The sequence below is a fragment of the Populus trichocarpa genome, chromosome 1 (genome assembly GCF_000002775.5).
Source record: "Populus trichocarpa isolate Nisqually-1 chromosome 1, P.trichocarpa_v4.1, whole genome shotgun sequence".
In the NCBI taxonomy this organism is placed as follows: Eukaryota; Viridiplantae; Streptophyta; class Magnoliopsida; order Malpighiales; family Salicaceae; genus Populus; species Populus trichocarpa.
This window is the reverse complement of record NC_037285.2, coordinates 15,336,065-15,349,036: the sequence shown is the minus strand read 5'-3', so window position 1 is coordinate 15,349,036 and position 12,972 is coordinate 15,336,065. Positions and strand designations below refer to the sequence as shown.

Here is a 12,972-nt window from a genome sequence, read left to right as displayed (position 1 = left end):
TGACCTTTCTAATGCACATTTAAGGTTGAAAAATTCTTCATATACAATTATTCACAATATACTTCTTTGTAAGTGGAGAACATTCTTTTCTTAGCACATACATATCTTATAACACCAATATCAACCCATTACTGTTTACAATTATTAATCAAGTTGACTTTGAAGATGACTATAAATAAGCTCATTTTTTACACTTCATATGAGAGAGAGGTTATCAACTTTAGTGATATTGGCTTGAGCAGTCATTTCTCTCTTAAGGTTGTCTTATTGACTCCTATTTATGCAATTCTTATCTTGATGTAGATAAAACATTTACCATTAAATGTTTTAGCAATGCCTTTTTCCTTCACAAAAAGCTTATTTATTTATTTGTTTTAATTGGTCTTTGCCATTTGTTTAACAATGTTTGCTTTAAGGGCTACAAATAAAGAGTTGGCTCTCATTTTGAATAACTTATTATCCTCTTCTAACCTCAACCCGAGAATGAGATCTTCAATTCCTATCTTATTTTGCTTAAGATTAAGATAGTTCTTGAAGTTTGTTTAAAATAGCGGTAATTTATCAATAATAGTAGCCACTGGAAAAGATTCATTCAAAACCATTATTTCATCATGAATGTTATGCAATGTGAGTTGAAACTCTTGAACTTAAATCATTATAGTTCTTGAATCAACAATCTTAAAATTAAGAACTTCACTAATTATGAACTTTTTCATATCAGCTTTTAAGATCCAATAAAGCCTTATACTTCCAATCTAAAGCTTTTCATAGAGACTTTGCATTATTGATTGAATTATACACATTATATAATGTGTTATATTTATGCATCCACAACTACAATAATAGTGGGATCATATTTATCATCTGATAGCTTTGATGCATATCTAGTAAAAAACTTTGTCAAATTTAAAATAGTTAGATAGTATAATATTTTTGTTGTTGTCATTTTCAGTTTAAATCATTGAACATTTTAGGTTTTTCATCATACATTATATATGGTACTTTGTTTGGAGAATAATTTTTATCAAAATCTTGAACAAAATCGTGAGTGTATTTAAATTGGTATAAAAAATGTATATTAACTATGTGTTAAAACCAATTTGTTAACAAATTTATCATGATGTGAAAAACAAATTTCAATTAAAAAATATATGCCTTTATAATTTTTACGTGACTATATATTAAAAAAGAATAATTAATTTGAAAAAACTATATAAATGTTTTTTAATAAAAAATAGCAAAGGAGATATTTTATTTTTGTTGAATATTCATGATGAATTTTTTTAAAATATATATATATATATATATATATATATATATAAGTTATTTTATAATTATTCATAAATTAAATATTCATACTATCATTTATTTGAAAATCCTGGCAGATGATTTTTAAAATGTAATTTTAATAATTTTGTTTAAAGTTTTTATTATAAAATAAAAAAAATTAAATAAATGAATAAATATAGGTAAAGTTCAAAAAGAATCCAGCATAAGCACTTTTTTTTTTTAAATTAAACAGATGACATGTCTTTTGCTTAATTGTGTTAAATGAACGAATGACATGTCATCTACTTGAACATATAATGCGTTTTCTCCATAACAAACATCCTACAATGAACTAGTCAAATTAAATTAAATTGTCTAACCTGCAATTGAGATTATGGTTCTAGTTAGTTTTAATAACATTGCTTTTTAAAATTAATTTTTTATTTAATCAAATGATTATAAAAATAAGCACTTGTATGAAAAACAACGAATAAAATTATTGAGGACAAATGCATTTTTCAATCTAAACTTCATTTTCTTATTAATGCATCTATTTATTATTTTAATGAAAGCATGCTTTTTTTTTAACTATAAGCATTTGTTAATAAATTAAAACCTATCATGATCACAAAAGCAAGTTTTTTTTAAAAAAAAATTAAAATAATATTTTCATATTTTATATCTGATTAAAGAGAAAAAAAAATATAAACTTTATTTTCTTATTAATGTATCTATTTATTATTTTAATGAAAGCATGCTTTTTTTTTTAACTATAAGCATTTGTTAATAAATTAAAACCTATCATGATCACAAAAGCAAGTTTTTTTAAAAAAAAAATTAAAATAATATTTTCATATTTTATATCTGATTAAAGAGAAAAAAAAATATAATAAAATTATGTCAAAAATCTATTGAAAATTTTTAAAAAATAAATCTTATTTTCATTGAATATCTACGAGCAATTTGTTTTTGGCACATTAGGCACATAATAAATGAAAAGGAAATTCTTTACATTCCTATAAAACCCATAATATTATTTAAGAACCATAATAAAATTGAATAATAATGTAAATATCATGCCAAGCTATTTTTTGTAGTGCATTTTAATCAAAATCTAAAATAAAAATCTTGAAAAAAAAAACTATAGAAGAGAGTCAAGTGTCAAGGTCAAATAGATGAGGTTCGTGTGTTTTGCCCAATAAAAAAAAGACCTTGCGCTTGTGGGCTTGCAAAGTCAAGCTAGTGCACTTACTCTTTCTTTTTTAAAAGTTGAATTACATGTCATTTACCGTTTTGTTTTATTTTTTAAATAATAAAGTAGACATTGTGTCATGTTTCTACCCAGATTTTGAACACCGGAGAGGTGGCTTGAAAATCAAGTGAATGTGTTTTGGATTAAAAAAATATTTTCAATTTATTTTCACATATAAATACCTAATCAACACCCTTAGAATCTTAATAAATCAATTTCTCAACTCAAAACACCTCTAAATCAATTCAAAAATACAAATTTAAATAAAAAACTTAATCTTGATCTAATTTCTTCAGTAATATAAAAGCTCAAAAAAACCTTAAAGATATTCTTTTCGTTAAGAGCAATATATTGACACCAAATCTGTCTTTTTTGTTCAAAGAATCTTTTTAACCAATCATTTTTTTTTTCTTTTTTTTTTTGAGGACTTTCTCTGCTCTTTCAAACTCAAGAATTGAAATATAAATAAAATAAGATTTTGGACCAAAACATAAAATTTTCAAACTAAAAGAATAAAAAAAAAACTAAAATTTTTAAAGGCCAAGATTTCGCTTCATGAATAGTTTGAAAAAAATCATCCATTTTTGTCTAATAGTCAAATTTAGTCCCCCTATTTCTTTTATATATAACTAATAAATTAATAAATAAATATATATATAATTACAATAATGTTTGTCTTCACTTGCATGATAGCAAGACAAAGAGAGCAGAATAATTAACCATTCATCCAAGCCGAGAGAGAATCTGCTCCTTTTCTTTCCAAGAGTTTTTCCTCAACACCGTGAGAATCTCATGAAAATCCAGATTAAGCAAACCATGTCATGAGCCAGTAACATGAAAATGATGAAATTAATTTTTTTTGTGTGCTAAAAACAGTATTGTGGATTCATTATTGTAATTCCAATTACGAATATAGAAATACATTAGTTTTTGTTACAGTAATTGTGATACTTTGATAGTTTCTTTTACATATAACTAATAAATAAATAAATAATAAATAAATATTATTACAATAATGTTTGTCTTCACTTGCATGACAGCAAAACAAAGAAAGCAGAATAATTAATTATTCATAGAGAGAATCTCTCCTTTTCTTCCCTTCCGACAATACAAAATCCAAGAAGTTACCTTGTCTTTTTTGCAAGGCTCTGATTTCATTGCACCCAAAATCCTAACTCCACTCCTCCACACATTTTTGTTATACTTTTTTGTTTCCCGTTTATTTGCAACTCTCCTTCACTTTCTCATTTTTACTCTCTCAAATCAAATACCCGAAATTCAATTCCCAACAAAAAAGAAGAAGAATAAAACATCATCCAAATCCTTCTCTCGTCTCTATTTTTTATTTATCATCAATTCCCTTAATTGTATCCTTTTAATTTGAATTTCTTAAAAAATAAATCTCAGGGAATTATTTTACAGGCACGTTTATAGATCCTCTGTCCTTGTTAATTGTAACCTGGGAAAAAAAATAATTTTTAATGAATTGACAGTTCAAGTGTAGTTGTCCCAGATTCCTGGCTCGATATATATATATATATATCCGTGTCACTAAAATACGAATAACATAGAGATTGTGATAAGTCCAAATCTGAGTATTTTATACTTAAAAGTAGAAAACTTGTTTTTAACGTACCGTAAATGCTGGGTTTTGGCTGGCTGTGACAGAGTATACTGATTTTTGTCAACGTTTAAAGTGGTAAGACCGTAGGAGGAAAAAAAATTACTTGGCCCAAAAAGCGTTAATGCTTTTTGGCAGTTAGTTGTGGAGTATTATTCTACAAGAGTACAAACTACGAAGACTTGAGTAGAGATGATGGCATCTTTTGTGTTAGATAATAGTTGGGGTTGTTGAAGCCTGCCTAACTCATCTTCATAACCCAATCTTTTCTTTTTCTACCTTATAAAAGCAAAACCCATCGTTCTCCCTTGGCCATTTTATAAGAAAAACGTTGACAAATTTGGGGGTGTTAGAGGGATTTGGGGTTGGTGGTTGTAGGAGAATTGCGCTGAATCAGAGTTCATTTGTGGGATTTTTGTGAGATATTCTTGGTTGGTTCTGGTCTGAAAGGGAAAAGGAGAGATGGGTTCCTATGTAAAGCTTGCTAAGAGAGCTGTGGAGACTGAAATGCCTATCATGGTTCAGGTATTGATTTACTACTATCTCTTTTGGATTTCTGGGTTCCTTTGGTTCTTGTCAAAACACAAAGATAATTACCTATGTGATTCTGTCTGGTTATAAGTATGCACACCAGCACATACATGTTAATTTTGCATATGAGTGTGTTGTTTGTTGGGGACAGTGTTTTTATAGCGTGTGCGAGAGAGAGAGAGAGAGAGCTTCATGGAGAGAGTGGGGATTTGTTTATGCTATGGACACAAACGTCGGTTATGTATATATGCGTGCTAATGGTGGTTTGGGTAAATTATTTTGTTGGTATTATATAGAAAGAAAGAGTGAAAACCTTGATGGTGCAAGTGGGGAGATTATACCTTATGCATAGATTTTCATGTTATATGTTTTGCAGATACAGGAATTGGTCCGAGGAGCGAAAAATGCTGTGTCCTTGGCCCAGGTCTGAGTTTCCCTTTCCTCATGTTTCTTTATGCTGCTTTTTTTACAGTGTAAAGGTATTGAAATAGGAGAAGAAATGGTCAAATTTTGGTTTTTGATGCTAGATTGCCACATTGTTTTTGTTTCTGTCTCTTAAGTGTTGTATAAATGGAGGTATCGAGAATCGGGACCAGTGAATTTTCTTCTTCAAGAAAGAGCTTGTTTAGTGCAGATTTTAAGGACTTTTCTGTATATTAAACAGTAGAGCGAAGATTATGCATAAATTTGTTTGACAATGCATCTAGGAAGACTTTTCTCCTACAAAATATAGGAAAAAAAAATCTGATCTCATACTATGAAGTGAAATCATGACTATTGGAATACCACTTTGTAAAAGTTCTCAATCACATGCAGCATTATCGGATAGTCAAACTCAAAGCCTTTGATATGCGATGTGCTCTGTATTCTTCATGTGCTCAGCATAGATTGCATAGTCAAATTCTTTTTGCCAAATTGCTAGGAAGGCAGTTTCACATTTAGAAATGTGTATCAATGATGTATATTTAACTTTAATTTAAATCTATTTGTTCATCAACTAAATTGTGCTACTTTTACTTGTTTGTGCCTTCATCATTAATAAGGACTAAATATAAATGTTTTTTCTTCCCCTCATTGCATTAGACACAGAAAAAGTTCTTTGGTGATCAATTCATTTGTTTCATGTGGTACAGGGAGTAGTTTATTGGCAACCACCCAAACAAGCATTGAATAAGGTGAAAGAACTTGTATGGGAGCCTTCAATTAGCCGTTATGGAGCTGATGAAGGTATTCCTGAACTTAGGGAGGCATTGACACAGAAGGTATATAATTCAGAACATTCAGCATGTTTCCAACTGGATGATTTATGTTATGGTTCTGGTCATTGGCATCTGAAAGGCAGGCAGAGTTCATTTGATTCTCTCAGTGCTGCATTTCAACTGTTTATACTCATGTTGTAATTGTTAGATATGTAATTGTTTTTGTTATATGGTCATTTTTATCTGTTATCCCTTCTCTATCACTTTTGTAACTTTACTTAATTGATTTTGCAGTGGAATCGTTTTCTTAGTTGGACACTTGTATTTCTGGAGTCATAATAATCTTACCACAACTTACACGCCCTTCTATTGGAAATTTGTTAACACATTATCCATTCTTTTGCTCTTTGCTTTGCAGTTACAAAAGGAAAATAAGTTGGTGAAATCTTCAGTCATGGTTACTGCAGGTGCAAATCAGGTGTTTCCAACTATGACATTCTTAAATATACGTTACTCATTCCCAAAAGCATTTAGGTTTAGGAGAGGAGGACAAAGTTAAAGATGTCCATAAAACTTTATTTTCTAGTCTATTATTTAATTGACTTGTAGAAAATAGTTATTCTTTCTGTTCCATGGCAAGATGTCTCAGTTCACATATGTTCAAGAATATGAATTATTTTTACCTTCTCAATTGCAGGCATTCGTAAATCTTGTTCTTGCATTATGTGACGCTGGGGATTCTGTGGTTATGTTTGCTCCATACTATTTCAATGCATACATGTCTTTCCAGATGACTGGCGTCACTAATATACTGGTGGGTCCTGGCAACCCAGAGACACTTCATCCCGATGCAGGTGAAGTTCCGTAAACTCTCATTGCATAGAACCTGACTTTTTGTGATAGTAACATAGAGCTCTTGTTTTAATGGTGAACTTGGGTATTTTATGTTAGAAATATTTGTCACTCATTGGAAAGGTGCTTCATAGTATCCTGTTACACTTCTGTAATTAAGAAGTAATGTTGATCACTTTTGGAGTTGAGCTTCAAGGAGGTGTGACTTTTTGTGACCGTAGGTACTGATTGATGTATGCTCTTGAAGTCTATAGCAGTACCCATCAAGTTTTACAAATGATTTTCCTTGCTTGCATTTTCATTATGAAAAATTTGAGTTGTGATTATGAAAATTTAAAACCAGCTATTACATTTGTGAAACTTCAGTGTGATGCATGTTTCCTTATCTTTCTAATCCGCGTGAATCATTTCAAGATTCTGGCTATATTCCCGTACCAATACTCTACACCATTATGACATGAAACCACAAAATTCCACATTGGATTTATTGAACATTAGTTTGGGTGTAGAAATCTCTCTATCTATACATAGTTTTTTGAGGGTGTGCTTACCCTGTTTTAAAGGGCGTTTTAGAATTTTGAAGTGCGGTAAGTCCTGTCATTCAGTATTAATGTTTTAGACATATTTCAGACAGAATGCTAAAGATACATGGATTGTGCTCCTCACCTGTTATATATTTCAAACAAAATTTAAGGATGCCTGAGTTTTAAGCTGTGGTAATGTTCAGTTTTTACTCCATTTCATATGTCTCTTGATTGTTATTGTCAAGTAATACATGTCCTAGAGGAAAAGTATGTCAATGGCAGCTGACAATATTAGAATATTTGAGAAAGAATTATATGAAATTGATGTGCATTTACAGAAAAGTCATGAGTAAGCACCTCTCTCTCTCTCTCTCTCTCTCTCTCTCTCTCTCTCTCTCTCTCTCTCACACACACACACACACACACACACACACACACACACAGCATCTTGGTTGGTCATTCATCGGCATTTCTTTGAATTTCAGACTGGTTAGAGAGAACATTATCAGAAGCAAAACCTGTTCCGAAGGTTGTCACAGTTGTTAACCCCGGTAACCCAAGTGGGACCTACATTCCAGATCCCCTTCTTAAGGTTCTCTCTCTCTGGAAGATGATCTTGATCATGCGTTGAGAATACTTTTTCTTAATCCTGTTGCTTTTAAATTGTTCAAATTATTGCTAAGTGGGACCTTTTTTGTTTTGAGCAGAGAATTTCAGATTTATGCAGAGAAGCTGGATCCTGGCTTATTGTAGATAATACATATGAGTAAGTCTTTTCTGTTTTCATCAATGCTTTTGATTTGATTTAAAGGTGATTTTGTCAATGTTTTTGTTGTGCTTGAATATATCCGAATGAAAGTTAGTTAGAGGAAGTTTCTGAATTCCTAATTAGCATTGAATTTCTTTGAAACATGATTATTATATTTTCTTTGAGAAATGGTGCATAATACAGCTTATCGGCACACTTTGTTTGTTTGTTTGTCGGTTTCCAACTAGAAGAAAAGTGTAGGAAATAGGAATAGCAATAACCTGGTAATTGACTGATGAAGTTTTCAACATTTCATACTTACTGACTGGAGAATATTGATCTTCTCTGAAATGTATTTAAGAAGTCCATATTTTCTACTTATTATGCCAGGAAAAAGCATCGGTGTGCTTTTTAGTCCCTCTCTAATCAATTTAACCTGGCCTGTGTTTAGCATTTGGAAGGATGGACTGGTGTAGAAGAGTGTGTTCCCCTCAACTAGTAAGGAGACTAGTCCAAACTGTATGTTTTGATACTTCCAATTGTAGGAAAAAAAAGAAAAAACAAGAGGATGAAAACTTGGTGAGAGGAGGAATACCCAAATGACACTTTAAGTCAAAATGGGGAAGGATGGAAAATCTTGAAAGCAATTAAGACTTTGAATTTTGGGTGACCTCATCAGTGGAAAGAACTAGACATCAAGGATTGAAGCAAGAAGAAAAGAAGGTTTCATAGGCAGTTACTTCCCTGAATTTCATGTCATGCTGCATGCTCTTGCTCAAGGAAATCCATTTTAAATTTCTTCTTTACAGTTGCAATTGGTTCAGTTTTTATTTCCTTATTGATACATTAATTTTTTTGGGAAAATAAATATTTTTCCTAGTTATTTTTTTTCTATTCTTTTTATATTTTTTTCTTCTGATTTGAAAGGACAATATTACCGGGGTTTTCTAGTTTTTTTTTTTTATATATATATATATAAAGGGTCATAATAGTTTTTTGACAAGTGAGACAAAAATAAATAAAATTAAGTATTTTGAAAGTCTTTCTATGGTTATGATGTTTGACTCCTAACATATCCCATTACCCTCTCCTCTGTCACTTATATAGTTGTTTGATATGATATATGGTATCCTACTTTTACCTTGCAACCTGCTCAGCTAATGGATCGTGGTGTGGTATTATAATCTAATGTAGATATGAAGGGTTTTTCTGGCCTTTTATTTCACGAAGAGTTGTTAGGATGAAGCATGTAAGCTTGAATTCTTCGTGTATAGGTCTCCACAAAACACTGTCAACTATATTTGTTGGTATCATGTAATCATATAATGTTACACACTGTTTAGAAGCAGTCCAAAATTGATGTGAGATTCTGTACTTCCAAATCAAAGTTATCGTCTTTGTTTACCGTGCTAAGAAGTTTATGGTACCATTTATGAATGTTAACGGCTTTTCCTTGTAGGTATTTTATGTATGATGGTCTAAAACACTCGTGTATAGAAGGAGATCACGTTGTCAACATCTTTTCCTTCTCAAAAGCATATGGAATGATGGGATGGCGAGTTGGATATGTAAGTAATGCCCAGTATCTCTCGTTGTTATCAATTAGGAATTGTTGTACAATAGTATTATCGTTGTATAAAAACTCTGAAAAATTTTGATTTCTTATATATGAAGTTTTATTTTTCCTTTTTATGACTCTAGTTTTTCTGAAAATTGGAGTATTACTACTAGACAGCTCTTTTGTAGATGCATTTTTTTTTGTCACGAAAAAGACAACTGTGCCAGCTAAATTATGTAATGGCTGCATGCAGATAGCATATCCATCGGGAGTGGAAGGCTTTCAAACTCAACTTCTTAAAATTCAGGACAACATACCAATCTGTGCTTCAATACTGTCTCAGCACCTTGCTCTCTATTCCTTAGAAATGGGACCTGAATGGGTGACCGAGCAAGTGAAAGATCTCGTCAAGAACAGGGATATAATTCTGGAAGCACTCTCCCCTCTGGGCGAAGGTGCTGTGAAGGGTGGAGAAGGAGCAATTTACCTATGGGCAAAGCTTCCAGAGCAATACGTGGATGATGATAAAGTTGTTCGCTGGCTTGCTACAAGGCATGGGGTCATTGTGATTCCAGGAGGTGCGTGTGGATGTCCAGGGCACCTTAGGATCTCATTTGGGGGCTTGACAGAGAATGACTGTAAAGCTGCTGCAGAGAGACTAAGGAGAGGACTGGAAGATTTGGTAAGCAATGGGATTGTGCAGTGACACTCAGCCCTTTTCTTCTCTGAATACATTAAAAAATGGAAGTCAGATGGGGCAGATTGGCGCAAGGTTTTACGACGGGCGTTTGTGCATGCATTGGAATAATAGGAGGGTGGTGAATTAATTCTATGTTTTTAGGCTGATAGTTATGTTGTGAACAAAGGGAAGGTACTTTATCGGCGCCGGCACATTGGCCATTGATGTTTAAAGTAACAGTCGCGGAGTGGTTTTTTATAATATATAGCAATACTACTTAGTTAAGTACAGCGTTACGCTCCTGCAGATTGAATTTCAAATTAATTTTTAGCATGATAATTCAATATGAGAATTTTTAATCAAGAATTGAAAAGCTTATGTTATGTTGAATTGAAAACTATATGATAATAAAAGGAGTTAACTACAAATTAAGAGCTGTTTATCTTTATTGTAAGGAGCAAAAATACGTTTATATGTAAGTATTTTATCTAATGTCTTGGGGTGCTCTATGAATTTTTTTTTATTTAGTTATATCTCAATAAAAATAGATTTTTATAAAAAAAATTAATTATTTAAATTCCATAGAATTTTTTTTTTAGTTTAAATTCTCCTTTTCTTATTAATGCAAAATTTTTGGAACAAAAACAAACAAACAAGCTATATCTATCTATTTATCTATTTACAAAATTAGAAGAAAAGGAAATTATCTTTTTAATCAAAACTCCCTTCTTCATTTATTTTTTTTAACAAAAACATTTTTTTTATCTCTTAAAGAGAGTCTTACATTAAAAAAGAAAACAATCAAATAAAAAATTTCTGAAGAAGCGTTATAAAAAGAAAGGCGACAACATGCTTGACCCATAATTATAAATCCAAGAGCAATTTTTCTTTTTTTAAAGTGTGGATGACACGTCCCCATCTAGATAGGCAACACATTATCCGTTTACAACTATTTCTAGTCACCGAAAGTTGCTAAAAACTAAGATTTGAATCATTTTCACCCAAAAACATTAAAAAAAAAATCTATGGACCTCTAAAAACCCATTTATAATAGCAAAATACATTTTAATCAATCTATAATGTAAAATCACAACATTTTTTTCTTAAAAAAATAATTTTGAGATCTAATCTACTTTTTCTGACATCATCAAAGGGATAGAAAACACCCCCGTTGAGTTATACTCTTAAAGTTAAATTCTTAGACATCAAAATCAAATTTATTGGTGTCCAAAATTCGACTACCCGTGAGCTTTATCTCTCCATAAATTTTTTTCACCTACCTTTTCTCTTATTTATCAACTGTCAATAACTTAAACGTGACAAAAATAAAGTTTATGGTCAAAATAAAATAACTTCAAAGAACATGGATGAAATATATAAAAATAGAAACTCAAGAGATCAAATATAACTTTTGTGGAAAAGAGTCATGTTTTTTTTATGTGAATTTTGATCCTTAATCTCAATTTATTTTTTTTAAGCTAAAACTCTATTTCTTGAAATTTATCATTAATTTAATGTTGAAGCATTATACAACACTTTAGGCAAGCCAGAGAAATTAGCTCAAAACAAATTCTTGCACATAAAACCATAAAAATATAGCTTCAAATGATAAAATCGAATAAAAAAATTCAATGATTGAATTATAAATTATGAAAACTACATATACTAAAATATAGAAAATTAGCAAAAATAGACAATGAATGAACAACGAATGTGAGAGTGTGAAAAGTGTTTAAAAATTGAAGGGATCGAAAATATAGAAATTGAGAAGTAAGAGGACCAAAACTTGAAAGAAGAAGTAAAGGAAGCATCATGAGGACCGATGATAAGAAAAAGGAAGGCAAAAGAGAAGAAAAGCTAGGAGGGACTGGATTTAAAAACCTTGGGATGGATACATAGGTTTTTTTTTATAATTATAATGCAATTAAAATAAATATTCATCATAAAGTAAAGTAAATGATTTAAATTCTAAAAGAAAAAATGCATTCCTGCAATAAAAATCATATTTCTTATTTATGCATTTATTTTTTGTTTTGGTAAAAAATAAATTTTTTATTAATAACATATTTTTTTATATAAAATTTAAAGCTAGTTAAAAGGAATATTCGCTATAGTTTTAACAATTTAAATTGAGGGAAAATATGCATTCTTTTAATAAAAAAAATCTCATTTCTTATTTATGCTTTTTGTTTGTTTTGATGAATATATGTCTTTTTTCTTAATTATTAAAAGCATGTTTTGTTTTGTTTTTTAAATAAAATCATTATGATTTGGAAAAGAAGTTTAGATAAAATAAAACATGTCTTCACAATTTGACCACAACCATTTGAAAATGTTAAAAGAATAATTAATGTGAGAAAACTATAAAAAAAAGTGACAATGAAAAATAAAAAAATATATATTATTTTTTCATTAAATATTCACTAGTAATGTTTTTTTTTAAAGCTTTGGATGTTAGGTTAATTTTTATTTTCTTATAAAGTAATTGTTAATGTTATCATAAAAGCTATAATTTTAATTAAAAATTATAGAAAAACCGGATAATTATTGAAATATTATTTTATTTAAAGAGTATTTCATTATAATTATAAAAAAAATAAAACAATTAAAAATTAAATAAATAAGAGAGAGGGCCTAAAAAACCAGGTCAAACCATCGTGCTTAGCATGTTAAAATAAACCAAACACTTATGGAGCTAAAAGGCTAGCCATACATACGTGGCCTATTAGAAAAAGCCCA

At 30.1% G+C, this 12,972-nt stretch overlaps 1 protein-coding gene across 1 annotated transcript; it reads left to right on the top strand.

The window, feature by feature from the left end:
* Positions 1 to 4,325: 4,325 nt before the first annotated feature.
* Positions 4,326 to 10,518, top strand: LOC7490978 (aromatic aminotransferase ISS1). The gene is made up of 9 exons (XM_002299586.4): positions 4,326 to 4,667; positions 5,050 to 5,097; positions 5,807 to 5,935; positions 6,291 to 6,350; positions 6,570 to 6,726; positions 7,734 to 7,840; positions 7,956 to 8,014; positions 9,456 to 9,564; positions 9,808 to 10,518. The coding sequence occupies exons 1-9, from the start codon at positions 4,605 to 4,607 to the stop codon at positions 10,258 to 10,260; spliced, it is 1,185 nt and encodes a 394-aa protein (XP_002299622.1). The 5' UTR covers positions 4,326 to 4,604; the 3' UTR covers positions 10,261 to 10,518.
* The last annotated feature ends 2,454 nt before the right edge of the window (positions 10,519 to 12,972 follow it).